The sequence below is a fragment of the Kalmanozyma brasiliensis genome (assembly GCF_000497045.1).
Source record: "Kalmanozyma brasiliensis GHG001 unplaced genomic scaffold PSEUBRA_SCAF12, whole genome shotgun sequence".
NCBI classification, from domain to species: domain Eukaryota; kingdom Fungi; phylum Basidiomycota; class Ustilaginomycetes; order Ustilaginales; genus Kalmanozyma; species Kalmanozyma brasiliensis.
Window position 1 is genome coordinate 322,678 of NW_015961951.1, and position 27,150 is coordinate 349,827.

Here is a 27,150-nt window from a genome sequence, read left to right on the forward strand (position 1 = left end):
CGATTCACCTGGATGGAGAGAGCTGGTCTCTCGCAGTGAAAAGATTTGGATCCGAGCGGGCGCACGCGCCGCAAGAGGTCTTCTTTGGTCCTGGGAGGGCGCAAAAGCGAGCAGAGGCAGTCCCCTCGAAGCGGCTCGCAACGATGGTCGACTAGGGTCGCTGCCTTTCCCAACAAGGCGTCCAACCATCGGCGAGACTGTGCGTTGCTTTCTCGAGCTCGCCAAGGTCAAAGTCGAGCACAAGTCCGAAGAGCAACTCGCAGCCGAGGAGCAGGAGGTGCTCGAGCAGATCAATCAGAAGTCGCGCAAGGGGGCCGAAGCGAGGCGACGGGAAGAAAAGGCTCGAGAGAGGGCCAACGCGCTTGACAAGGCTCGGGCTGAGAAGGGCGCAAAGCCCGTTCGTCTGACCGAAGAGGAGCAGGCAGAGCGAAGCAAGTGGACACGGATGATCGAGATGGTGCGCAAGAATAGGACCGAGGCGCTCTTGACGTTCTTGAGCAAGAACGAGCAGGAGCTGCTCAACGGCAACATCGACACGCGTCTTCCTGACTGGATGCTGGAGCAAGAAGCGTCCGACGCGGGCGTGTCAGCTCCTGCCTCGAGGCTGATTCCCTGCAATCTTCTTCAGTTGGCAGCTGAGGCAGGCAGCGAAGCCGTCGCGCGCTATCTACTCGAGGACAAGCACGCAGACCCGACCGTCGCCACCGAACGACTCAGTGAGCTGCGAAAGCGCTCGGCTCCGTCTGATGCAGCAGGCTCGCAGCAAGAAGCGTCGGCTGAGCTTCCACACCGTACCGCGTACGATCTCTGTAGCACCAAGGAGGTGCGCAATGTCTTCCGTCGGATGATGGCCGAGCATCCCGATCAATGCGACTGGGCTGGCATGTCGGCGGGCGGAGCCCGTGTACCCAGTGCCTTGACAGAGGAGATGCAGGACAGTCAGACGGCAAAGCAGAAGGACCGACGAGCGGTTCTGCGCGAGAAGGCGCGCGAGCGTGCAAGCAAGGCAGCCGAAAAGTCGGTATCGGGTGCTTCGCAGGAGGAGCAACCAGCAGAAGTGACGCCCCAGCAGCAAGCGAAACCGTCCAATAGCACGACGAACCGTCTTGGAGGCAACAATACGGCTCCACGAGCATTGCTGCAGCAGCGGGATGAGCAGCAGGGACTGACGCCGGAGATGCGCGCACGGATCGAACGCGAAAAGCGTGCTCGAGCGGCGGAGGAACGCATGAAGGCGCTCATGAACAAGTGAAAGCGCTCACCAAACCACAATGACACGAGAAATCACCCTGACGATGACCGTGTTGCGAATGCAAAAGTAATGATGATGATGCTGAGTGCGTGTGCAGTGAAGACGACATGATGATACAAATACAGAGATGGGTGAAGGTACCGAGACCGAAGGCATGAACAAGAGCGGCACTTTGCTGTGGCTGCTAGCGAACAAAGTTCATCGAGTAGCCACCGCCCGGCTGTTGAGCAAACTGGAAGTTCTTTGTACTCAAACCGAAGTTGCCCAAGATGCTATCTCCCAAGCCTTTGAGTTTGGAGATCATCTCGTCCTTCTCCTTCTCGGCGGCTTGCTGTGCTCTTGGCTCGATGCGCTGTATGGATGCCGTGACTTCGGGTCTCGTAGCTGGAGGGAGATCCGGCAGGGTGAGGAGAAGCTTGTTGTCCTCGAGCGCGGAAGAGAAGCCAGCCCAACCGCCGATTTGCTCGTTAGCTTGAGCCCGGCGGTATAGCGCCTTGACGTAGTTGGGTCGGTCGAGGAGCGATTGATTGCATGCTTTCACGGCATCGCGATGTTGATCAAGACGGAGATGGGTGGCTGCGATGTTGGCATAGATGACGGAGCGGAACAGTCGAATTTGCTCTTGTTCCTCTGTCTCGGCTTCTCGCGATGGTTTTGGTGGTGGCGATGAGCTTGCTGTTCTGGTTTTGTCCTTCTCTTTCTCCTTTTCCTTCTCGCTGCTGGCTACGCGCAAGACATCCTCATCGTCAGTCTCCGCGTCCAGATATCCAGAATCGTCAGCTTCGGTGGTTGATGTTGTAGGTGCTTCACGGGCGGGCAGTTTTGCGAGAATGTCGAGGTAGGTGGAAAGAGCGCCGTCGTAGTCTTTGTTAGAGAACTGGCGGTTCGCTTGGGCCTTGAGCTCGTGGATCTCCTCGGAGATGTGTGCTTCTTCGATAACAGCCATTTGAAGTATGCCCTCGGAGCTTTGCGTCGCTCAAGACGTGGGGTTTGTAGGAAGGCTGTGACTGCGAGTGAGCGAGCAAGATGATGGTTTGACGGATCGCGACCGAAATCCGAGGTTGGAATGAGTGGAGGATCGAAACGCTTTCTCGAAAAGCGAGACGCACGCGCGCATGCAAGCGAGTCTGCGTGTGTTGGTCTTGGCTCGAGATGAAAGCGCAGCAACGTCCAAAAATGCGTGCGCTGTTCAACATGCGCACAGGCCTCGTATCGTCTGTGCCACCAACACTTTCTAGATCACTGCCCAGCGACGAGCATCAGCGACATGGTAGACACAACCTCTTCAAAACCGCACGAGATGGTGCCGCTGTCGAACCAAGTGGCTGGTCATCCCGATGGCGTGCAAAGCTTGGATGGAGGGCGCCTCGTTGTCAAAGCTTGCCTGCCGCGCGAGCTCGAGTTCTACCGACAAGTCAAGCAAGCAGTCGCAAGGAACGATGCAGTGAACGCTCGTCAAACTGAGCTGCTCGGAAGGCTTCTCGACAGGATGCCTGACTGCCGAGGAAGCTGGGAAGAGTACACGGGGAGCCCAGCTGGACCCTCCAAGCCCGCAGAAACAAATGCTGGCGACGAAGCGCCTCGGGTGGTGATGGAGAACTTGACATACGGATACGAGAAGCCCAACGTATGCGACATCAAGCTTGGTACGCAGCTTTGGGACGAAGATGCAAATGAAGAAAAGAGGCAGAGGATGGACAAGGCAGCCGCCAACACGACCAGCGGCTCGCACGGTATTCGACTGACAGGCTGGCAGGTGCGTATCCACTAAGTTTCGTCGGCAGGTAGACCATTTGCTAACGTCCGCTCATCCTCTGAATGCCTCGTCGAACAGACGTATGATGGCAAGAGTGGTACATATCACAGCGTCCCAAAGACTTTCGGAAAGACGATCAAACCCGGACACCTAGAGACGGGCATGCGAATGCTTCTTGCATGCCCCGAGAAAGGAGACGCAGAGTGCGCTGACGCAATTTCAGCAGGGACGAGCATGACAGACGATGCCTCTTTGTACCATCTGCCAAGCTTGCCCGATGAGCTGGTAGAGAAGATGCTAGAGCAACACTTGATCAAGGACCTGGAGGAGATTCGCGCCATCTTCTCCGAGCTCGAGGTGCGGATGCGAGGCGCTTCGTTGCTAGTGGTGTACGAAGGCGAGACGAGCCGACTCAGGCAGACACTGGAGCAAGAGGGCGTAGGAAGGCCGCAAGTGCGGCTGATTGATTTCGGACATGCTACCATTGTGGCTGGCCAAGGACCGGACCAAGGCGTGTTGCTGGGCCTGAGCACGGTACTCGATCTTGCCAACAAGACGCTGGCCAATCTGAAGCGCAGAGGCGGGCCAAACTAAAGCGATGGATCTTGGTAGTGCTACACCATCGTAGAAGAGCAGAATCGAAAGACAAGAAGAAGCGAAACTGCAGCCGAGTTTGGTGGTTGGACCCTTTTTTTGTTTGTGTGTGTGGGATGCTTGGCGGTAAGCTCGGCGAGTAGCGGCCATTTCGTGTGTATCTGAGCGCGACGTCGGTCATCTGCACCATACGGCAGAGTGCATGCAGAGTGCGGGTCTGATTTGCGATGCATTTGGGCTTCTGAACCCCTGATTTTGGTCCAATTTTGGAAATGCAGCAGCAAACAGCGACGCCAAAGCCAAAACAGCCAATTCCACTCCACCTTGACTTACCAACCAACACTCGACCAACTCCTTCTCCTCTCCTTCCCTATTACATCACATTCTCTATACCATCACAGCTGAGTCGGAAAGCTGACCAAGCCATCGACGAGAGGCGCTCTGCTAGCAGGATATTCAGCCTTCGACTCAGCCTTCTTTGCTAACCACCACCACCATCATCTGCATCGACCCTCCGCGTTGCATATACACCTCAACATGCCTTGCCTCCGACCTTGATCTACCGCACTCGCTTTCAGCCGTGACACTCAGGCATCATGGCAACTGCGAGCCCCTCGCGGCCCGCTCCGCTCCGAGACTTCGAGCCTCCACGTTCGCCCATGGCCCAAACCTCAAAAGCTTCAGCTTCTCACGTTGCATCCTCCTCCAGAGGGCCGAAAGACGATTTCGCAGCTCGCGTCCCTTTCCCGCCTTCGAAGCCGCTCTGCCTCAAATGCAGGCCATTACTTCCACTGTCTCAGTCCACTGCTAGCATCCCCACCAATCATCCCGCAGACTCTACCTCCATCATCACTCCCGCTAATCATGTCATCATCCGTCACTATATCGGTCCTACTCCTCATCCGTCACCAGTCGCAAGAGCCACGGCCAAAGCCATCGTTGAGGACAACGCAGCAAGAGCTGGAAATGATCAACCTCGATCTCAGCCATTCGAACCATCTCAGCCTGATGTCGACACCAATGTCACAAGTACCGACTATGCAGCTTCCCCAGCAAACCATCCGTGTCTGACTCAAGCCACCCAAGCACACTCATGGACTGACCCTGTCCGCAATCCAGGCCCCTCAGATCCTCAACGGTATGCGCAAGGTAACGATGTGTCTCATCCTTCCTCTCCGAGGAAGCAAGACATGCAACTCCACCCACCTCGTCCACGCGTCGTCCACAGAGATCCCTCTTCCACTTCGGTCTTTTCCAACGCTTCTTTCGTCAGCGCGCATTCCATGGCACGATCGGCTCTCAGCGACTCGGAGACCGCCCAGCGAGGTCAGACTGCCTTTGACCCTCCTCCAACTACTGCCACATCCGACCATGCCTCATCATCGACCAATCGCGCCGTCAGTCCGTCGAAAAAGAGGTTTGCACTCCATTCCAAAAAGAGCAACCAGTCCTTCCCTGCCAGCGCGGCGGCTAGCGCTTCGCTGAGGCCACCCACTTCGATTCTCAGAACCGCCGCCTCGCTTGCGCCGTACAACAAAGCAGACACGTATCTTCATGCACCCACAACCACACGGGGAAACATCGGCAACGTTCGCAGCGCCGACAACCTTCGTGTGTCAGCCCTTCGTCAACAGAGAAGGATAGGCTCCGAAGGCTCGCCGCGCTCGCTCACATCTGCAACTTCGTCACCCTCCACGCTCCCGGATGCGTTGCCTATTCTCGACCTACCTCTTACCGAGATCGAAGACGCCATCACAGATAAGAACTCGTCATCTCACACCAAGGGTCCTAGTCATGCCCCGTACCCAAACGGAAGCGCTATCAACGGCCACCACGCCATACAGGATGGCCAACGTCGGAGTTTCAGTGGTAGCGACGAGCTCCGCAATCGCGGCAGCGATCCAGTCCTCAGATCCAAGACCTCCTTCACAGGCAGCTCAAGATCCGCTGCGGACAATACTGAGCCTGATGATCGTGATCTCTTGCATCCCACCTGGGGTCAAGCAGACCCGACACCCGCCTTGAATGATGATACGCAGGATGGCGCCGTTCTCGACGGGTCCACTACCTTGTTGAACCCGACCTCGGGCACGGTGCCTCAAGACGGTCAAGAGAGTCCCACAAAAGCGTCGCGCAATCTCATGGGCAGGGGCTTGCCCAGCAAGAAGCGTTCCCTCACGTTTAGTAGGGACCCTAGTGCAGCCCACATTCAGCGCACTTCGGCCGGTATTCATCTGCCTCGAGCTGTCGATCACCACCGCGACTTCTCGCGCCAGAGTCGCGTGAGCAGAGCATCCACAACCGGCACTTTCAACACCGTCGGCACCGTAGCAACAGAGGGCAGCTTTGGTGCCACAGCTGGTCCCTCCTCCAGTCTTGCCCGCAGGTTCCTCGTTGGCGGCAGTCTGCGTCGAGATTCGAAGCGCTCCAACTCAACACCTGCTTCAAATCAGCGTCTCAGCATCGATCCAACCCGCACCGTCTCGAGTCGCGATCCGTTCGCTGTAAGCTCGCCGTCTTCTGCCCGAACACGCAAACATACATCTCCGTTCGCTGTCACCCGTCGACGCAAACTTCGTTCCACCAGCTACGCTTCGCTGCAACGCGACCGCTCGCGCCGCATATCTGCTACTGGCACTGAGGTGTCACTCGACGACTCTGCTTCGTCCACGCGTATCAGAGGCGTTCGGCCGGGCGCGATCGGCACCAGTGGCGGTGGAACCAAGTGGACCGGCGAAAGCTTTCAGGTCGGCGAAAGCTTCTGGCGCATTGTCAGCGAGCGCCGCGATTCGCTGCAAAAGTCGCTGCCGTGCACGTGCGGCCATGCCCCAGGAGCCCTTGCAGACGACGAGTATGCTTTGTCGAACCACTCCGACGCGTCCCGTCAGAAGCGGGCTGAGCAATACGCTGCCAAGGTCCAACACCTCAAGCAAAGTCCAGACGGCGTCATCACGCTCCTCGCGCAGGAAGCACAAGACGCGACGGATGACAAGACAACAGTAGCACAAGCGAACGCTCTGAATGACACTTCGAAGAAGCTGAGCGGCCAACAGCGCAAGATGCAAGATAGCATCGTCACACACTCAAACAACGGCAAAGCCAGAGACGCGGCACCTTCTCGAAGAAGGCTCACCCACGATGAGTCAGCCGCTACCATACAGACTGTTCATCCGGACGAGGCGACGCCTGTAGCTATCGAAGCACGTCAGGGTTGGAGCGAGATAGTGTCAAAGATGTCGTCTCTTACGGGAGAGCTGAGCAACGGCTTGAAGGTGGGCAAGGCTGATCGCAAGGGCAAGACTGCGTCGACGGGCGTATCTTCCTCATCCGCGCACCAAGCTGAGGCGCCTACTTTTGCACAAGTTCACCAGCCCGCCGCAAGTAATCTTTCACAGGGAACATCGCCAAGACCACCGACGGACTCCGATCTCAAGATTCTCGCCAGATCTTCCAGTCTCATCGAGTCGGACAAAGCTTCGACAGCCTCGAAGTCGGTGTATGCTTCTCTCCATCCGTCTACCCAAGCCAACGGCTTTGCGCCTCGCGCGTCAAGCTTGGCCTCGGGCAACGCGCCCGCCATGACCAGAAGCGATGCTTTGTCGCATCCGGCCCCGCCGGCCTCCGTCGAAGCCAGCGATCCACAGCTTGTCCATCAGTTGCTTCGTAGAAAAAGTGACCTCGGCGAGAGGCCAGATCACTTGCCTGACGCTGCTAGCGACCATGCGGTGGCCATTCGGCCTGTCGCTTCTCCACTCAGCCTGACCCCTGGTCACGAGCCAGCAACTCTCGACGCCGGACCATTGCTGGAGCAAGACCCACTTCCGTTCGAAGGTAGTCCTACCGAAGAGAAGGCCGCTTCGCGCGCCATGTCAAACGGCTTGCTCAAGGCCGTCGGACTTTCGGGGAACCCACAACGCAAGAAGACGGTCAAGTTCGACACAGGCTCTGTGCGGCCTCCACTCAAGAGTCGCTGGACCGCTTCTCTGTTCGGCGGTAAGTCTGCAGAGGCTGAAGCGCTGCCTTCGCACCCCTTCGGCGCTTCAGCTGGCGATGCGCAGCCTCGGCCGCCTGCAGAAGTGCTTGCTCGGCCACAGCCTCACGCTTTGCAGAGGCCAACATCGGAAGACAGCTCACCTCCGCGAAGCGAGGTTCTCGAGAGTGAAGCCAGCTTCGTCACCCGCAGGAGCGAGCTCAAGAAGGATCGCATGCTCGTCAAGATCGCCTGGACGCCGCACGAGGATCTGCCCGGCGACTTCGACGAGCTGCAAGCGCGCAAATATACGATTCGAGAGGAGGACTGGCACGAGTACGTCGTGGTCTTCCGCATGGGAAAGCTCGAGCTCTGGGCGGATCCATCGTTGACCAATAAAATTGTTGGAAACGGCGACCATCTCAAACTACGCCTGACGATTCCCCTCTCTCGGGGTTCGACCTTCGTCTCGCTCTACTCTCCCATCGACCGGATCTTTTGTCTCACCTTCCAGCCATGGAAGGTACTCTCAGCTCAGCACAACAAGAGAGGACTCCATCTGCGCAGACAGGGTACGGACATCGTTCTCTTCGATTGTCGAGCACGCTCGGCGGCAGCAGACTGGGTATGGGAGCTCTGGAGGGAGCTCGGCGGACTCATTCCTGAATCGCTCGAGGTGCACGTTCCCTCTTTCGGCCTGAAGGTGAAACTTCCAGTGCCCGAAACTATGCCAGTCGAGCGACCGGAATCGGCCACGACACCTGCTAGTCAGCTCAGCGCCGGCACAGGGGGTCTACTCGCCCTCAGCTCAATTGGAGAGTCCAAGGAAGGAGGAGAGGGCTTCAAGCTCGTCAATCGCAACAATGTGATCGCCATGATCTGGAATCTCTTTCGCCGAGTCGAGGAGTGGCGCGATCTCGTGAAGGTCTCAGAGCAGCGCGGTCTCAGGCTCGAACTTGCGTGGAGGCGCGGCACAGAGCTTGACTGGATCATCTACGAAAGGACCGTCGAGAACGAGCCGCGACATTGGGCCGTCTTGTGCGGAGCGCTGCTCAGAGACTACAAGCAACCTGCCATCTTGGAGCTCAGGGCTGCCGCTCACTATCCGACGTCCGTGCTCCTGGCACCCGGCCAGTTCATGCAGGAACCCCCTGCTGTGGAAGGGTTCTTGTGGCGTGTCAAGGCAGTCTCGAATTCTCTCACCCGTCTCTACTTTTCGACGTACGACGGCCATATCTACGTATGTCGCATGACCCGAGCATGCGAGCCCGATCGCCACCTCGAAAGCCTGATGAAGGAGGCCATGAGCACGCGGGTGCCACGCGCGAGTGGCGCGACGCAGGGTCGAGCATCCCAGCCTGCGACGCCTGCGACAAGGACCGCCCTGTCCCGTGCTCTCGGCAAATTTGTGGGCGCCAACAAGTCGGCGCGACGCGACGAAGACATGGCGACGCTACGTCAGAATGTGTTGGACGCCATCAGCATCACGGCGGAGACCGAAGAAGAGCTTCAAGCGCAAATCGAGGCGTACGAGTCGTTCGAGAGACGGAGGCAGTTTGAGCAAATCCGAGGCTCGGACGGCTTTATCGATCTCAAGCAGATCCACACCATCAAAACAGCCGGCAGCGGTCCTGTTCGTTGCCCTGGCGAAGACGACATCCGTCGACCCATGCGCAGAGCTTCGAACCCGCTGACCGAAAAAGTGAAGGGTGACCTCGCAGTTGCTCAGCAAGACGGCGAGGAATCCGACGACGAGGATGCAAGCCACACAATCGCCGATATCGGTGGTCGAGAGGGCTACGAACTCGCCGAAGACGTCGACGAAGTACGACGCGCGCGCCAGATCGTTATGACCCTCACGAACGGCAAGACGATTCAACTCGAGGCCTTCAGCGCTTCGGTGGCCCGTGAGTGGGTGGAAAGCATCGACGCGCTCGTCAGATACTGGCGCAGAAGAGAGCGAGCCGACGCGGCACAGCTCATGTACGCGGCCGGTGTGGATATTTCCGAGCTGCACAAGCATCTGCAGGGGCGCAACGCGCACAAGCACGGTCTTGACGGCGGCGTCGACGAGCAGAAGCTTTCCCCGATGCTGAGCAACATCTGGAACTGGTGCCAGATCGAAGGCTGCCGCAACATCATCCGATCGGGCCGGCTGTTCCACAAGAAGAGCAGCTACAGCGCTTTCAAGATGCGCGACTACGTCCTCATCGCTGGGCGGTTGATCTGCTTCAAGCTGGTCAACTCGGTCAGGACCACACGGGCCAGGCAGAACAATGGTATCTTCCATCGACGACAGGACACGGTGATTCATCTGCGCGATGCTTACGTCTACAGTGGCAAGCTGAGCGAGGATATGCTCAAGAACGGACGATCGGATCCGGCCCAGGCCGTCTCTGGTATCGGCGGTGGCGGCTCAAACAGCGGCAAACGTCATCGCGTGCCTCGAGTGTATGCCGATGGTCTCTTCTCGATCGATGACGACGAGGACTGCACCTTCGTGATTCGGTACCGCCCAGAGCGAGTCAACGTTCCGGCAGATCCGGCTGTCTCGACGAGCTTGAACGAGAAGAAGACCGGCATCGCTGCGGGGTCGAAAGGGAAGGAGAAGGCCGAGTCGCGAGACACGGCATGCAGCTTGCCGAGGCTGGACGACAAGACGCACAAGTACATTGCGATGCGGGCGCGATGCAAGACGGAACGAGATCTGTGGGTGCGATGCATCACGTACGAGATCGAGAAGATTGTGCGGGACGATGTGGAGCGCGAGAAGAAGCTCAAGAACCTTGGCAAGACCGACTACAAGGACAAGTAGGCGGGGCTAGGCCGATATCACCGTGGTCTCAGCTGCATGGCGCTCGTGACTGAACGGACCAGCCAAAGGACAAACACTGCGAGGGCGGATCCACCACATTCAGTCCCAAAATATCCATCATTCATTCTTTGAGATTTGAAATAGACATGAATGGATCTGACTCTGCTTCACTGGGAGTTTGTGGTGATTGGCCTGGTTTCGTCTTCACGAAAGGCGAAGGCGTGGTTGCTGGATACAATAGCAGGAAGACTTAATTGAGATGGGATCCCCATCGAAGAATAAAAGTACAAATGCGGGTCCTGAAGGCAGGAGTCTCGTCGGAAACCGATGCTTGGTATGCATGATGAGCTCTCGTGATGCTGTATATTGTCAAAGCGACTAAGGAGCAGCCTTTGGCTTCTTTGCGCCGTACTTTGACCTGGAAGTCTGTCTTCCTGCGACACCGGCGAGGTCCTGGGCGCCTCTGACCAGATGATATCGGATACCGGGGCAGTCCTGTACACGGCCGCCTCGAACGAGCACCACCGAGTGCTCTTGCAGGTTGTGACCCTCACCAGGGATGTAGGCAGTGATGAGACGGCCGTTGGAGAGTTTGACACGGGCGACCTTGCGAATGGCCGAGTTGGGCTTTTTGGGCTTGGTGGTGAAGATCTTGCTGCAGACACCCTTGACGAAGGGCTTTGATTCGAGCGCAGGGACCTTGTTCACAGGAGGGCGATGTGGTTTACGTGCTCCTCGGAGAGTCTGTTGCAGAGTGACAGACCATGATTGGGATGTGGAGAACGCTCGTTGGGCGGAGAAGCCTGGGGCGGAAGCAGAGGCGAGACGAGAGGGTCCGGCGACGACGCTTCGCAAGAGTGATGAAACCATGTTCCACGACATTCTGAGATATAATGCAGTCCTTGCTGGGACTTGCGCGGTATCGTGACGATGGTGCAGAGCCGGTAGATGATGCTTTTGAGATGGCGAGAAGAAAGCGATGTGAGAAAGCAAAAAAGAGGCCCCCTTATGCATCACGTGAGATTTTAACCTAACACTTTGAAAAAAAGTCACGAAGCACGCGAATGGTGCTCCGCCAACAGAAAAGCCATCAGAGACACGGCAGCGCGAGAAGAAAGCGCCAGCAACGCACCAGCCATCTCCAAGACAAAAGGCGCCGCGCTTGCCCTCAATTCGTGATGAGCACTTGACATCTTCTCGAAGCCATCTTCTCGATTCACACCGTCATTATCCTCCACGCAATCCTCACCTTCGCCCTAGGCTACAACAAGCTCCCAGACGATTCCTCATTGAAGGCCATCACCATCAGCTGTCCGGCCCTTTCGCTGGCGTAGCGGACACTCACGCGAAAGCACCCAGCCATATCGAAGCAGACGTGCTCTGCCCATACCCCGCGACACGATGGGTGACACTTTCACCAATCAACCTGAATTCTTCGAGGTGGAGCTCGGTGAGAGTCTGCTTTCGAGAAACGAAACCCTCGCTTCTTTCCGAGAGCTTGGCCCGCCTGATCTGGTTCACGTCATCAAATCCACAGGCAGCAGCGCCAGGTCCCGCGACATCGGCTCTTATCACTACGTTTCGGGCGTCGATGCTTCGTCTTCGGCCGCGCTTGCCGCGTATATCAACAGCCTCACCTACGAGCTCGACCAAAACACCAGTTTCTTCTCCAGCAAAGCTGCCTATAAGCTCAAAAGCGGCGCATACTGTTGCTTCAATGCATTCTCGCGTGTCGATGTTCGCGTAGAAGTGCGCATCCCAGGAAGTGTAGATGCCTACGTCGTGGACCTTCGCGGAGAGCGTCACGAAACCACACCCGAGATCTGGCAGGAGGTCTACCTCTCTGCGCTGCTCCGCTCCATTCTCTACGCCGACGATGCCAACTACCGCCTCGCCGGCTATCGCAAGCTCGACCCCATCTCCAGTCCCGACGCTGAATACCGCTTTTTACAAGCAGCGGAGAACCTCTTTTTCAAAGGCTGGCAGCTCGGCTCTGATCCCGAGATCCAGGTCGCAACCGTCGTTTCAAATCACCTCACCGCTGGTATTCTCAAGTACTTTGGCGAGGCATCCAGGTACGAGCAGGCCGTCAACCTTTTCGAGAAGCTGTGGGCGAGGGAGCCAGAAGTGGCAGCTCTCGTCGCTCAATCCTACCTCGGCATGAACGAAGAGATCAAGGCCGTCCAGGTGATGCACACTGCCATCAAGGAGACTCCGCAGTCCTATGCTCTGCTGCATGCTCAGGTCGACTTCCTCCGATCCAAGGGCAAGTTCGAATGGGCGCTCAAGGTGGCCAAGCAGGCAGTCAATTGCGCTCCGTCCGAGTTTGTCACGTGGGCTAAGCTTACGGAATGCTACATCGATCTCGAGCAGTGGGAGTCGGCGCTGTACACGCTCAACTCGTGTCCTATGTTCACCTACAACGAGCGCGACTTGCATAGGATGCCCACACCAGCGCGCAGCCACTTGCCCGTCAAGACGTTCATCACCGAGAGCGGACTGGTTGATGAGGAGAGTGCTCGCGACAACGAGGCAGATGTTGCGCTTCTACGTTTGCCTGCACCGGCGCTGCGCGGTACGTTTGCGAAAGCATACGCGCTGCTGGGCCGTCTGGTCAGCTCGATCGGATGGGATGAGCTGCTCAGATACCGCTCAGAGGTGTTTGTTATGGAGGAGGAGTATCGTGCACAAAAAGCTGCCGCAACGCAGCCCGAAGATGATGACGCTTCGACTCGAGGAGTGGCTCCGATCGACTCGCCTGCCATTGCATCGTCCACACCACCACAACCGTCCAGCTTCTCTGCTGGCGCCACAGGACTGGATACTGAGGCAGACGACGCCGATGACCGGAGTGATGACAGCAGCGAAGTGCAGCCCGCCAACAACGGGGCGGCGAAATCGCAACTGGGTATCAACACAGCTGCGAACGCGTCCTCGCAGTCGATCCCCACCATTAAGATCTCGACCGACTCGGACCACGAGCGAGAAAAGCAAGAGCTGGAAGACTACATGAAGACGATGAATCAGCCGTCGGGTCAGCAAGACGATGCGGCCGAGGACGAAGCGAAACGACCTTCGATCCAGATCGATCCCCCGCCGCTGGAAAAGCCGGCTCAAGCCTCGGCGGGCCACGGGAGGACCGACTCGACGTCTACGGCTGTGCCCGGCGATCTGTCTGCCACGTCGCACCACAGCACGGCTGCCAACGGCAAACCTGGCCCGATTGTCAACGGCGAGCACGATGCGTCGATCGCGATGGCCGAAGCGCGACAGAAGGAGAAGAACGCTGGCTTTTCGTTCCGTGACAAGCGACTGTGCGAGCGGTGGCTGGACAACCTGTTCATGGTGCTGTACGAGGACCTGCGGGTGTACACCATTTGGCGGGCCGAGATTGCGCACTTCCGCACGCAGAACCTGGCGTACCGCAAGACGGGAACGGAGTGGGAGATCCTGGGCGAGCTGGCGCTGCGGTTGCTGCACAAGGACGAAGCGCGGGACGCCTTCCAGCGTTGTGTCGATGTCAAGTTCAGCGCGAAAGCCTACCTGCGTCTGCTGGAGCTGTACACGGAGGCGCGCGATGTGCAGAGGAGCCTGTGGACGGCAATCCGACTGACGGCGTACCACCACCGGTGGTACATGGAGGGCAGCTTCCCTGGCGCGGTGGCCACGAGCCTGTTCAAGCTGATCAAGACCGAAGGACTAGCCAAGGTGTCGTACACGCTCGTGTCGATGAGCCCGCCTCAGGCGATACTCAAGCTGATGCAGAACTACTTTGCGTATGCGACGGCGTTCAAGGTGCCTGGCTATGACTTTTGAGGTGGGCATGACGACGAAGCCTCATCTGTAACGCAATGCAGCAATTCTGCGATCCTCTTTTGTGTTGTTGAATCTGCGGCTGCGAATGTTGATACGGTGCGGCAGTGAGCAGCTTGACATGTTCGGGAGCATCCGGACCGACATGTCCCTGCTTCCGACGGAGAGGTGTGAGATCGAGTCAAGTTGCGATCCAGTGTTCGGGAGTGCGCCGTACATGCATGAGCTTGCGAGAAGCATGCTGCGCAATGAAAAAGGCTCCGAGCTTGCACACCCGACGTCATCTCAACACGACGGTCAAACCCACCAAACTACGGACGAGATGATCGACAAAGGGTCCAAGAAGGCGAATGACCCTGTTGATGAGGACTACTGTAGGTGCCAGACGACCTCATCCGACAAAGTCAAGCCGTTCCGTTCTGCGTCTTGGCTGGTCGGATCGTCGGCAGAAGCTTTTGCACTCTTCTCGAAATTCAACCGGCGTGCTACCCAGGGTCTTGGCGCACCGAAATTCTCGCGAGTCTGCCTAAGGAGCGCGCCTCGGCTGTTGATTTGGTGCGTTGCTTGGCAAGCACCCTGACGACTTTTTCGCATGTCATAGCACAGCCCTTCTTCTTTGACAGTTCTCGGCGAATTTTCTTGTTTCAGGCCAGCTGCATGTCGATCTTGGGACAGGGTTCATTTGAGCCAAGCCCCTTGCATGCTGCCGAGCTTGTGGGTGGAGAAATGATGTCGGCGCAAGTCCGTCGATGCATAGGGAGGCGCACCCAAGCTCTGTGCGATGTTTGCCAAGTGAGGTTCGTTCGAGCTTCATTGTCAGCTGGCAGGTGAGGGCTCCCCTGACTGACTGATGAAGAAGGGAAGGGAGACTGCGCCTCGTTATGAGTTGGTTTGTGGCGAGCCAAACACAAGTGCTTGTGACGGTGCGAGGTTGGAAGCTTGATCATGTTTACCACGGCTTCGATCGGATGGCAAAGCTTCTTGGCAGGGCGCACAGCACAGGAGTTCAGCTGAATGAGCGGCGGCGCAGCATTGTGCTTCATTTCGATGCTTGGCTTTGCACATCACCCAATTGAACACCGTCTTTTCCGCTCTCTCTCCGCGGGCGCAGTATCCGCACTTTTGGGGTCTACCGGTGACTCCGATCCTTCTGTCGGACTGGTTCCGAGAAGAAGCGGCTTGAGTGTGACATGTATATCACTCCGGTTGCTCCGATGTCACGCAGCTTCGGCCCTGTGCCGTTTGCCTTTGTCATCCCCTCGATACTACCTTGCTTCCCCTCTTCCATCTTCTCTCAACACATTCGGTCGCTTCACTAGATAGACGATCCTTCACTGACTAGACAGTGGTCACAGCGACAGCATGAAGTCGTCCTCAGTCTCCGCCACTTCGGTGCTGGCCCTGGCGTTGGTGACAGCATCCACAACACTACCCCTCGTCTCGTCCGCCTCGATACCTGTCGACTACTCGCTCTTCAAGCGATCCGTCACCACAGATGCATCGCAACTAGCCGGCGCCATCTACGACTACATCATTGTCGGCGGTGGTCTCGCTGGTCTTGTGGTGGCCAACCGCCTCTCCGCCAACCCCAACATCTCGGTCGCCGTCATCGAAGCAGGCGCCTCTGGCTACGCAGACAACAACAAGTTTGTCGTACCCGCAGCGAATCTCTACGACTCGTCCGTCGGGACCCAGTACGACTGGCAATGGACAACCACGCCTCAAGCGGGTCTATCGGGTCGATCTGCCCCTTGGCCGCGCGGCAAAGTGCTAGGGGGCTCTTCGGCCATTAACGGCCTCTACTACGTACGACACTCTGACATCGAACAGAACGCCTGGGCGGACCTCATCAACGACCAACAAGACTGGACGTGGGATCGCATGCTCGATGCCATGAAGAAGAGCGAGACGTATACCCCGCCCAATCAGGCGACCACCTCGCGTGTCTCTGTTCCCTTCGACACTTCCTCGCACGGAACCGATGGTCCTGTGCACGTCAGCTATCCGCAATCCACCTATCCTCAGGTCGGCGCGTTCCTCAACTCGTCCAGTAATGTGGGCATTCCACTCTCGCAGAATCCTGATGCGGGGCAGAGCTGGGGCGCCTTCCTGGCTACGTCGAACATCAACCCGACCAACTCGACACGCAGCTTCTCCCGCACCGCCTACCTCGACCCGGTCACCTTCAGGAGCAACCTCGACGTCCTCACTGGTCACCTTGTGACCCGCATCACGTTCAACTCGACCACCGATGCCTCGGGCGCCGTTGCCTCGGGTGTCGAATTCAGCTCCTCCAGCGGAGCCACACCGCAACCCGTATACGCGCGAAAAGAAGTCATCCTCTGCGGCGGGGCGGTCAACGACCCTCAGATCCTGCAGCTGAGCGGTATCGCCGACGCCGCCCTCCTCCGCAGTCTGGGCATCCAACAGGTCGTCGACCTTCCCGGCGTCGGATATCATCTGCAAGATCACCTGTCCACCGGCGTCGTCTTCTCCCCCTCTTCGTCGGCCACTATGCCCCCTACCACTGTCACCGGCAACCGCGCGACAGACTCGTACGTCAACAGCGCCATCGCCTACGTCTCAGGGTCGACCATTTTCGGCGACACCACCTGGTCCTCGCTCATCTCACAGATGCGCACGGATCGCGACGCCAACGTCGCCGCGTACGACGCACCTGCCGCGGTGAAAGCGGGATACAATGCGACGTACACTGCGCAGGTGGATCGATTCTTCCCATCGCAGATCGGACCGATTGAGCTTTTGTTCGCGCTGTCGTTTGGGGGAGTGCAAGTTCAAGCGGCACTGCAACACCCTTTGTCGAGGGGAAGCATCAAAGTGACGTCGACGAATGCGTTTACTCCGCCTGCGATCGACCCTGCCTACCTATCGAATCCGGTGGACATGACGATTTTGAGGGAAGGGTTCAAGCTCGCCCGTCGTGTCGGGTCTACTGCACCCCTGTCCACTTTCACCTCATCCGAAGTTGCCCCAGGCAGCGGTGTGAGCAGCGACGCCCAGTGGGAAGAATGGATCCGCGGCGCGGTGGGGACGGAATTCCACCCGAGCAGCACGTGCTCCATGCTCCCGCGCGAGCAGGGCGGCGTGGTGGACAGCAAGCTGCGAGTGTACGGCACCCAGAACGTCAGGGTCGTCGACGCGAGCGTTCCACCGATCAGCTTCAGTGCGCATCTGATGAGCATCACGTATGGACTGGCGGAGGTGGGGTCAGAGATGATTCTCGAGGATTGGACGAGAGGCATGGTGGAGCAGACCAATACGACGGCTGCTAGTGCGGGCGGTGGTAGGGGTGGCAGTGGTGGAAGCGGCGGTGGATCGACCGGAAGCGGAGCAGGACGGGGTGCCACCGGCGGTCTCGGCGGCGTATCCGGCACCAATGCTGCTGCGGCCATGTCCGCGAGCACCATGGTCGGCATCGTGACAGCACTTGTCGCCGTGACAGCATCGCTCTTGGCTTGAAAAACGACCCTCAAAAGGACAACTCTTAGCATACACACACGTTCACACTTTCTTTCACCGATTTGCATCGCCTTTCATGCCGGAACACAACGGACAATCGCACCTCTCTCTCTCACATCCCACATCTCTCTGACCGCACGCTGTTGCCACCGCACGCTCGAACCGTGAGAATGCAGGATGGTCTGTGATTGCTGATCGTGTACCGCGTCAAAGAACCGTCTCGTTGCTCTCGTACCGTCTGTACGTGTACCCGAGAAAGGCGAGATCCTTGCTGCCCACGCCGATATCTGCGCCCTGCGGGGTCTCTGGTACGTCCTGGTAGTCCTCGGTTGGGAAATAGCTTGTATCGGTCACACTCTTGAGCTGCGGGATGAAAGGCGCGTCGATGTGTCGGATGGTAGCCCAATCGACACCCGCAAAGAACGGATGGTCCTTGATCTCTGTTGCGCTGTTCCTACCCAACCTCGTCTCGGGTGCGGTGATGAGACGACGAATCATATCCTCCGCCTCTGGGGAAAGATGGATATCGTCCGGGAAAGCGAGCGTCTCGCGCCACGCCAGGATCTTGCGGTACGTATCATGCGCGTTTTCGGAACAGAACGGGGGATACCCACACAGACACTCGAACATGATCGCTCCCAAACTCCACCAGTCGCACTCGTTGCCGTAGCCTTGCTGCAGGAAGATCTCCGGTGCAATGTAATCGGGTGTACCGACGGTAGAGTAGGCCAGCTTGCGACGATTTGCTTTCCAGGTTGCGATGGTGTCCTTGGAGGAGAGCGTGAGGTTGATCGAGTTGACCGCGACCGAGTTGCGACCTGTCTGCGCGGGGTTCTGACCGGCAGTGCCTTCGAAAAGACGCTGGTAGTAGGCCGAGTCGTGCTGCTTGTGGAAGCCTGTGGAGAGACCAAAGTCGGAGAGCTTGATGTGGCCTTTCGCGTCGATGAGGATGTTGTCCGGCTTGATGTCACGGTGGATGAAGCCGAGCTTGTGGATCCCCTCGAGAGCGAGCACGCACTCGGCCATGTAAAAGCGCGTCACATCCTCCGAAAAGGTATCGTACTTGATAAGCATCGTCATGAGGTCTCCTCCCGGTAGGAACTCCATGAGCAGGTAGAGGTAGGCGGTATCTTGGAATGAATAATAGAGCTGCACGACCCAGGGCGAGTTGCTCTCGGCGAGAACATCTCGCTCGGCGCGAACGTGCGCCAGTTGGTCCTTCTTGAACATCTCGCTCTTGCGCAACGTCTTCATGGCGTAGATCTTGCCTGTGTCGGTCTTTTGGACCAGTCGCACCTCTCCGAAGGCGCCTTTGCCAATGACCTTGACGGTGCGGAAATCGTCCAGCCCGAGGCGCGTCCTTCGGAGACGCAGGAAGTTGGACTCGCGACGACCGAGCTGCGCCAGCTGACGCGCCTTGCGCTCGTCGGAAAGATGGACACCGTCTGGTGGGTTGGTGAGACGGTCCTCGAGCTCGGCAGCGCGCTTGATGCGCTCGACCGCCTGCTCGACGTACACTTTGTAGAAGTTTTCGAGCTTGAGCTTAGCCCCCGTGGCGGCCTCGATGGTGGACTTTTGCATGCCATTGGTGGACCGCTCAAAGTAGACATAGTCGGCGGGCTTTTCGTGGGACAGATTGGGCGAGGTGGACCCGCCTGGTTGGCCGTACTGCTGCTGTTGCTGTTGCTGTTGGTGCTGGGCCTGCTGCGATTGTTGGTGCTGCTGGTAGTACTGTTGCTGTTGTTGCTGCTGCTGCTGTGAGTAGGTCTGGGCCTGACCGTAGGGCTGCGGGCTTCTTGGAGCGGCGTTGAGTGGTCGAGCGGAAGGCGATGGAGATCTGTTGCTGGGCGATCCTCCGGGTACACGCTGTGGGTAGCCAGAGTGAGGCGCTTGCAAGCCTTGCTGTTGGGAAGCGGCGATCTGCTGCTGCTGAAGTTGGGCGGCTTGAGACATGGCGGGATGCTGAAGTTGGGATGGAGGGCCTTGTGCTTGTGCGGCGATGGCAGCCTGATGAATCTGTGCCTGGAGATGAGCGGGTGCCTGGAACTGCTGTTGGGCTGAAGCTTGTTGTGCGTAGGCTACGCGCGCAAAGGAGATGTCATCACAGATGAGAAGAGCGTGTCAGCAAATGGAGGCAAGGTGAGATGAAGGTGGCAAGAAAGGAGGAACGAACCTTGACTTTGAGCGAAACCGCCTTGACCAGCCGAGCTGTAACCGTAACCGACTGGGCCGTGGTTGTTTGCGAGGTTCATGTTGTAACCCATGGGAGCAGCATACTGTGCACCGTAGGCCATTTGATTGGTGGGCTGCTGCACGTGTGGAAGAGCACGGGCCTGTGGAAGAGGCGACTGACCCGCATAGGGCACGCCGTTGCGGTAAGCCATGTCGAATAGGGGTTGACGAGTCTTGAAGGGAAGAACGAGTGCTGACGAGGAGCACAAGCAGCCGGCTTAGCTGACAGCGAGATTGTTTGCTTGCGAAGACAATGGGGTTGAGTGGGAGGCGTGTGCGCTGCAGAATGCGCTTCGGCAGATGAAAGGCGAGCAAGCGACAGAGACGAATGCCAAACTTGTGGATGCTGTCGGATGAGATCCTGTGATCGAGTGAGCTTGTTCGATTGCTGTCGGCGGTTGCGATCGATGCGTTTGATCAAGAAGCGCGACGAAGCGGCGAGCGGTGCGAAGATGACGGATGAAGCTGAGCTTGGTGAGCGAGTCGTATGCAACACTTTCACTCGCTAGACTCCGAGGGCGTGGAATCGAGCTCTACGCCAGTCAGCCAGTCGCACTCGAACGCGGTGCAGCTCTCCGAGCGAGCGGCGAACCGCTCTTTTTTTAGTCTGAGAAGACGTGAATTTGGTGCGCTTTTCCAACTGGCCAGCAGCAGAACGCTTTGCGCTGTCGTCCTCCTGCTGCTGCCAGCCAACAAGTCACACAGACGCGCGCCTCAGCCTGCTTTTCAAACCGGCCACTTTCCGAAAGACCAACACCTGAAGCTCACACGCTCACACGCTCGCACGCGGCCTTCCTTTGCCTCGACGCGAACCCTTTTTTTGCCTCTCCGACTCGCCGCAAAAAGCGCGATTTCGCACGGACAGCACAGCCAACACGACACAGCGCAGCGCAGGGCTTCAGAGAGCCACCCCCGATTTCGATTGGGTTGCCAGCCAAACGGTTCAATGCATTGGATTCAAGGGTCCCGCTTCCTGGCCCCTTTGTCGTTCACTACTGGACAGGTAGCCTGCTTGGCATTGCCCTTTCATGTCTCGTTCTGAACCCTGTACGCTTTGTCTGAGCTCGCTTCAAGGCGACCTCGGTCCGCGTCCCATGACAGCTGGCCAGCCGAGAGCGACGTGTAAAGTGCGGTTTGCACCCTTTCGTACAAGGCGTTGAGTAGATGAAATCGGTAGCACCGAATCTCGACCTTGACCGACTCGACTCAGCTCTAGCTTCTTTCCCACGGGGTCTCCGGCTCGGTCTGAGCTCTACTTGTCAGAATCCGTTGAGCCGACTCGGTGAGCAAAGTTGCAACAAAGGGAGAGCCGACAGACAAGTGTAGCGCCTTTCGCAGTCTGCGCCCAGTACCGGTTGTGTCGGATTCGGCTCAGCCACGTCGGACTCGAGCCGATCGCGTTGTCAGCTTGAGATGGTGGCCGCAAGGCTGTGGTATGAACCACACATCTCAAGCTTCAGGATCTCAGTGGCCAACAACAAAGGGCAGCAACCGTCTTAGTGTAGCGCCTCAGAGGCGATTGAGCGACGGTGGGGGTTTGGACTCCCAAATGAACACAAAGGGACACCCTCATCCCCTGCCTTTGTCGGCCAATGCAAACAGGGCCCTTCCCCTGTCTGTGCCTTCTGCGTTGCCAAACAAACTGCGAACCTGCCTCGCGATACTTCTTCCTTATCACTACCACCACACCTGCACACGTCGCTACGCCAACGCTTCACATCGCATCTGCCGAGACCGTGACTTTCTTGACTAAGCACCATTCTGGCCAGACATTGATGCATCCAACTTCACCTTCTTTTGCACTGGTCAGACAAGGCGGCGCTGCTCCTCTCTATCCAACAGCCATGGCGTCCACCTCTTCAGCCAGTTCTCCGCTACAATCGCCACTCCATCATCGCCCGCGACCCACGTTCAACTCACCAAAGCTTGTTCAAAGCTCTCTGCACACGCCTTCTTCCTCTCAAGACCACTTCCGCTTCCCCCATCCATTTGCGACCACAACAATCCATGGCCCATCCGGCAGCATCACTTCGCCCCTCGAATTACAACGTGAACGCGCCACTAGCCTCTCCTCCCTCCAACTGCATCCTCGCATGCAGACAATTTCCGAGTTCGGATCCATCAACGTCAGACGAGATCGTGCTTTTTCAAAGGTAGAACGTTCGTCGTCCGAACTCGACGATGACGACTCAGACTCGCCCCTCCGCGAGGGCCGCAGCACCCTCAGCTCTTTTGCTCCTTTCCCGTCGCGCCTTGGCCAGACAGAAGCACCTGCGCCATCCCTCGAGCTTATGAGAAGTCAATTCGACGATTCCGACGACGACGACAAGCTCGAAGGCCTTCCTCATTCCATCTCCAAGGTCTCCAACAGAGCACGCCTTGCTGCAATCGGAACTGCAAGTCGCCTCTTCAAGGGCAAACGTCACAGTCGCAATTCTTCCCACACCACTCCCCTTAAATCCGACACGCCAGATCGTCCAGCTCCCCTCGTGCTTGACAAGTGTAGCAACAAGCAACACCATGCCTCAGTCGCATCTAGCTCTGTCCTCAGCGGTGTGAGTTCCGTAATTCGTCCAGCCCTCTTCAATCATCATTCTGCTCCCTCGGAGCTCGGCTCCTCATCTCAAGAGGACAGGAGCCGTATCGTCGCTTCCACCGACCGAGACTTGATCCGCGGTCTTCAGGGAGGTCCGATAAAGACCCGCAGCAAGCCAGTAGAGCAAGCAAAGGCGCTTCCAAGCCCTCCAGATCATAACCGTCCCTCACATCGTCGTCAAGTCTCGGTCGATCCAAGACCCGCGTACGTTGAAGAAAGACATCCACCTCCCTACTGCGCATCCCATGAGCTTCGCCTGCGTCAAGAGGCAAATCTGAGGAAGTCGCAATCCTCAACCACACTCCGATCTGACGCACGCTATCCACAGCGTAGCACGTCACCTCTGCCAGACGTGGCTGGTCCTCAGGCGATCAAGCAGCTTCCACAGCGAGCTCATCACGTAGAGCGCAGCGCTTGGGAGGCCATGCTCGATACTCCGCCAAGCACTGTCAGCGATCATAGCAGCACCAGCTGTACTCGAAACATACAGACGCAGGCACCCACGGAGTCTCCACGCAAGCGCTTTCCTCAGCGTCTGCCCCCGCAAAAGCCTCCCCCGCAGACGTGTCTGCCTCCGCCCCCACCTTCTAAGGGCCCAACAGGTGACCAGCCTCCCTCCTTTGCGTCCAAAATATCAGCTGAGATTGTTACGCCTGGGGACAAGGCGGTTCCAGCCTCAGACGATGGGCCCCTTACCTGCCCGGCGCCACTACAGCGTGTCTCGCAAGCGATCCCGGACCGAGCGTCTTCGCTGCGACAGGACTCTCAGGTGACGCTCGACGTTGGCGGAACCAAGTATGTTACCTTGGTCTCTACGCTTCAAGGCGCGCATGGCGACAAACCGCGTCTTCTCGAGCTGCTGAAAGATCGACGAGAGCATCGCAATCCAGAAGTTTTCGATGCGCTCTGCAAGGACGCCTCTCTAGCTCGACGAAAGCGTGTCGACTCGACCCGGCCGCGTGCCTATCGGAAGCGATCCGACTCGGATCAGAGCACTCGCAGTGCACTGTCCCAGCTGTCTGATGTCCTAGACGACGCGAGTGTTGTCAAGAAGCTGACTAGCGAGCTCAATGCCGCGCTGGATTCGATGAAGGGCGTGGAAGGATCACCGTCGTGCAGCTCATTGCCTGCGTCGAGCTCTGACTCTGGCTCGAACTCGGATTCGGACGCCTCAACTTGCCGTACCAGCGACATGTCGGATGCTTCGAGCTGGTCGAAGGAAGCGCCAAAAGCCGAGAACGTTCACAGCACGGACGAAGACAAGCAAGACAAGGATCTTTCGCCGCACCACCTCCTTCCAAGTCCGCCCCCGGACCGTTCATCGACTACAAGCCCTGCTTCACCGCCGAGCATCTTCGTGGATCGAAACGCCGACCTCTACCGCGACTTGCTCGACATTCTTCGCGCTCACAAACTGCCTTACCGGCTTCGAGCATCCTTCGTCGTCGCGTCCACCTCATCGTCGAGCAGCAACCCTCAAGAAGATGGAGATCGAGCGATTAAGTTTCAGCTCCGATGCCGTCTGCATGAGGTCAAGGACGAAGCAGAGTGGCTGGGATATCAGTCCATCGTCACGATGTGCGAGCAAGAGCTTGCTGCCATTTGAAAGCTTAGTGTTACAAGGCGATAATTTGCGTCACTAAATGTACAATAGACTCGCACTCTGTCCAAGCTATGATAACTTGATCATGCCGTCATCAACCTACTCTACTCATCCTCCTCTCCCTCATCATCGAATTTCGCCCTTCTTACGGCCATCGTACATCCCTCGTACAGCTCCAGGTTCAACGCGGCCAAAAAGCACGGCACGCTCTGTCTCCCGCCCTCCCCTCCAGCCAACCAATACTCCTTCAACCCTTCGACATCTACCAGCCCCTTAACCTTGACCGCCTCGCCCATGAGCTTCATCTTGCCCACATTGCCCTCCTCGCTCTCAAAGACCAGACTGGTCGAGTTGGCGGACCTGTTGTGGATCGAGGTGAGCTTGACCTTGCCGTTGTCGAGGAACTTGACCTTGTAGCCGAAGAGCGACTGGATGGCCTCGCGGAACTCGTTTGCCTTTGCGCTAAAGACCTGCTTGAGACGGAGCAGCGACTTGTCTTTGGCGGCGATGGATGTTTGCAGGTCGTGCAGCTCGGAGCGGAGGTTGGCGAGCGTAGACTGCGGCACAAGTGCCTCGCCTCCAGTAGTCGTGGACGAGGACGAGGTGACTTGGGTGGAGAGCTCCTCAACGCGGGAGAGAAGGGACGCGTTTTCTGCTTTGAGCGCGTCCAGGTTGGCTTTTCGAAGGGAGAGGTCGTGCGAGACAGGGTTGGAGGCGAGCACGAGACATCGTTGACGCTCCTGGTCGAATTCTCCCCGGCCTACGCGAAGCCAGAGGTTCTCGTTCTCCTTGCCCAGCGTCTCGAGCTCCTTGCTGAGCGAGGAAATGGTGCCCTCGAGCTCCGACACTTTGCCTTCCAACACCGCCTTCTCCCCCGTCAGCTGTTCGACTTGGCCTTGAAGATCAGCAGGCTCCCCCTCCTCACCCTTGCTTCCCTTTTCCGCCAAGCTTTTGGATAGCGACTCGACCTCCTCGGCCAACTTCGCGTTCTCCGTCTGCGCCTTCTCCAGCTCGCCCTCCAGCAGGCTGATCCTCTGCGCGTGGGCGGCGGAGTAAGTGGCAGAGCTGTGAGCCGCCTCCTCCTGCTCGTACGACGAGAGCATCGTCTTGAGCCGCGCGATCTCGTCCGTGAGCCGCGCTTCCGTCTTTTGGGCCCGTGCGAGGGATGTCTGGAGCTCGGTGAGTTGGAGTGAGGTCTTGCGTTCCTTGGCGTCAACGTCCTTGGCGTCTTCTTCGAGGGTGAGGTTGCGCGTGCGCAGCTTCTCGACCGTGGCAGAGAGGGCGGTGCAGCGCGCCGAGAGGCCAGAGACCGTGCCGCGCAGCGTGGAGAGGTAGCGCGGGAGGGTGGTGCGGTCGATGACCTCGGGAGCGGTGATTGTGGGTAGTGAAGCGTCCGTATTGGCAGCCGCGGCGAAAGCAGCGTCCACATCTGCCTGCAGTCCACTGCGCAGCATGGCGTCCCAATTGCTCTCCTTCTCCTGCAGCTCCGTTACCAGCGTTTCAGCCGCAGCGAGCTGATCCCGCAACGAGTCCAGGGTACGCAGCTTGACCTCCAAGGATCGCTTCTCCTCCTTTAACAGCTCCACATTGCTCGCCTGCCCGGACAGCCTTCCGTTCTCGGCAACTAGATGCGCATTCTCCGCCTCCAATTTGCGCAAATGCGACGTCTGCCTCGCCAGCTCGTCCGCAATCTTCTTGCCCTGCTCTGCACCGCCCAGCCTCGCCTCATCGAGCTGCTGCATGCGCATCCTTTGTTCATCCTCGAGCGCATTCTGTAAGTCTTCCAGCTCGGCCTTGTTTGCACCCACCTCGTCTTCTGCCGTCTTTGCGCGCACGGTCGCCGCCTGCGCTTCCGCCTTTGCCTTCCCCAGCTCCGACTCCAAGGCTGTCACTCTCCCTCTCAACTCAGCTAGCTGTGTCGAGCTCGTCAAATTCACCTCGTCATTCCGATGCGTCAGCTCCGAATTGCTGCTTCGCAATCGCACCACTTCCTCCTCGAGCGAAGCGCGCTTCGGCACCCACTCGGCCTCCTTTGCGCTCGTGGCCTCCGAGTGCTTGTCCCACTCGTCGAGCAGTTCCACGCGTTGCCGGTTGAAGCGATCCAGTTCTTTGCATTTCGCCTCGTAGTCGGACTCGAGCTTCTTGTACTTGCGCGACTCGGCGAGGAGCTGCTGGTCGTAATGCGTGCGGAGCACTGCTATTTCGTATGCGGGAGATTCTGGTCTCGGTGTGCTGGCTGGATGCACATCGCTCTGAGCTTGAAGGAGGAACGGTGAGGTGCCGTCCATGCTCAGCTTTCGAAGATGAGGCCGTTTGAGGTTGGTACTGAAGGAAACGCTGTCGTCGCCCAGGCCAGCGGCGGAGACGGTGCGTTTGTGGCCTCCCAGCCCGGCAGCAGGACCGAGGGAGGTGTCGAGCAGAATGGAAGCAGAGGACATGTCGTCACCGAGCATGTTGGTGGATGTATTCGGATCTAGTGGACGCGGTGCGAGGGTCGAAATGCGGTTGGCGAGACCGGAGTAGGTGCGCGATGCGGGCGCTGCACTGGCTGGCGCTTGACGAAGCATCGAGGATGGACCCGAGGCAGCACCGCCAACCGAGCTCCGACCAGCTGAGGAAGCGGAGCGATAGACACCCATGGGCCCGCTCGCTGCACGAATGCCGGCACCGGCAGAAGGGATGGTGCCGATTCGGGATGAGGGTCGAGGGATGGCAGAGTCAGCACCGTTGGTGGGAGCAGCTGCACCGCCTGGCCGGGGAATGCCGGAACGCATTTGGGGGATGCCGGAGGCGCCGGCATTAGACGTTCGTCGGCCGTCCATCTTGGGGAAACGTGTGATATTTAGTGGGTGGTTGGAACAGAAGCAAGAATCGTGACCACCTCTGGTGTGAGTGATGGAGGTGTTGTTCTCAGCTGCGCGCGCGAGTGTTTTGAACCCTTGTCGACGCAAATCGGGAATCGAGGTGGAGCCCGATCTGCCCAAGATCCAATCCAGGGTTCAAATCTAAATTTTGGCTGAAAGCGGGCGCGCGTGTGTG

The 27,150-nt window shown here is 58.1% G+C and overlaps 10 protein-coding genes across 10 annotated transcripts in view; 6 read left to right on the plus strand and 4 right to left on the minus strand.

Annotated features, from left to right (window-relative positions):
* PSEUBRA_001161 (uncharacterized protein) overlaps positions 1 to 1,252 on the plus strand; it is a gene marked incomplete at both ends in the record, with an annotated part of 2,589 nt that extends 1,337 nt beyond the window's left edge. Inside the window, one exon of the mRNA XM_059464529.1 lies at positions 1 to 1,252. This exon is cut by the window's left edge and continues 1,337 nt beyond it. Coding sequence (XP_059320880.1) covers positions 1 to 1,252 — 1,252 coding nt within the window.
* A 184-nt stretch (positions 1,253 to 1,436) lies between these two features.
* On the minus strand, positions 1,437 to 2,198 carry PSEUBRA_001162 (Tetratricopeptide-like helical; the record flags this gene model as incomplete). The annotated part of the gene is made up of 1 exon (XM_016434448.1): positions 1,437 to 2,198. One exon carries the CDS (start codon positions 2,196 to 2,198, stop codon positions 1,437 to 1,439), a length of 762 nt encoding a protein of 253 aa, XP_016294199.1.
* Positions 2,199 to 2,519: 321 nt separating this feature from the next.
* On the plus strand, positions 2,520 to 3,602 carry PSEUBRA_001163 (Inositol polyphosphate kinase; the record flags this gene model as incomplete). Its single annotated transcript, XM_016434444.2, has 2 exons — positions 2,520 to 3,008; positions 3,087 to 3,602. 2 exons carry the CDS (start codon positions 2,520 to 2,522, stop codon positions 3,600 to 3,602), a joined length of 1,005 nt encoding a protein of 334 aa, XP_016294200.2.
* A 1,190-nt stretch (positions 3,603 to 4,792) lies between these two features.
* On the plus strand, positions 4,793 to 10,387 carry PSEUBRA_001164 (uncharacterized protein; the record flags this gene model as incomplete). The annotated part of the gene is made up of 1 exon (XM_059464530.1): positions 4,793 to 10,387. The coding sequence occupies one exon, from the start codon at positions 4,793 to 4,795 to the stop codon at positions 10,385 to 10,387; it is 5,595 nt and encodes a 1,864-aa protein (XP_059320881.1).
* Positions 10,388 to 10,765: 378 nt separating this feature from the next.
* PSEUBRA_001165 (Ribosomal protein S12/S23) lies at positions 10,766 to 11,269 on the minus strand (the record flags this gene model as incomplete). The annotated part of the gene is made up of 1 exon (XM_016434451.1): positions 10,766 to 11,269. The coding sequence occupies one exon, from the start codon at positions 11,267 to 11,269 to the stop codon at positions 10,766 to 10,768; it is 504 nt and encodes a 167-aa protein (XP_016294202.1).
* Positions 11,270 to 11,788: 519 nt separating this feature from the next.
* Positions 11,789 to 14,203, plus strand: PSEUBRA_001166 (Chs5p-Arf1p binding; the record flags this gene model as incomplete). Its single annotated transcript, XM_016434431.1, has 1 exon — positions 11,789 to 14,203. One exon carries the CDS (start codon positions 11,789 to 11,791, stop codon positions 14,201 to 14,203), a length of 2,415 nt encoding a protein of 804 aa, XP_016294203.1.
* A 1,359-nt stretch (positions 14,204 to 15,562) lies between these two features.
* PSEUBRA_001167 (Glucose-methanol-choline oxidoreductase, N-terminal) lies at positions 15,563 to 17,680 on the plus strand (the record flags this gene model as incomplete). Its single annotated transcript, XM_016434434.1, has 1 exon — positions 15,563 to 17,680. The coding sequence occupies one exon, from the start codon at positions 15,563 to 15,565 to the stop codon at positions 17,678 to 17,680; it is 2,118 nt and encodes a 705-aa protein (XP_016294204.1).
* Positions 17,681 to 17,887: 207 nt separating this feature from the next.
* PSEUBRA_001168 (Protein kinase domain protein) lies at positions 17,888 to 20,064 on the minus strand (the record flags this gene model as incomplete). Its single annotated transcript, XM_016434447.1, has 2 exons — positions 17,888 to 19,758; positions 19,854 to 20,064. The coding sequence occupies 2 exons, from the start codon at positions 20,062 to 20,064 to the stop codon at positions 17,888 to 17,890; spliced, it is 2,082 nt and encodes a 693-aa protein (XP_016294205.1).
* Positions 20,065 to 22,005: 1,941 nt separating this feature from the next.
* On the plus strand, positions 22,006 to 24,114 carry PSEUBRA_001169 (BTB/POZ fold; the record flags this gene model as incomplete). Its single annotated transcript, XM_059464531.1, has 1 exon — positions 22,006 to 24,114. The coding sequence occupies one exon, from the start codon at positions 22,006 to 22,008 to the stop codon at positions 24,112 to 24,114; it is 2,109 nt and encodes a 702-aa protein (XP_059321120.1).
* A 101-nt stretch (positions 24,115 to 24,215) lies between these two features.
* On the minus strand, positions 24,216 to 26,933 carry PSEUBRA_001170 (Spindle assembly checkpoint component Mad1; the record flags this gene model as incomplete). Its single annotated transcript, XM_016434445.1, has 1 exon — positions 24,216 to 26,933. The coding sequence occupies one exon, from the start codon at positions 26,931 to 26,933 to the stop codon at positions 24,216 to 24,218; it is 2,718 nt and encodes a 905-aa protein (XP_016294206.1).
* Between the last annotated feature and the right edge of the window lie 217 nt (positions 26,934 to 27,150).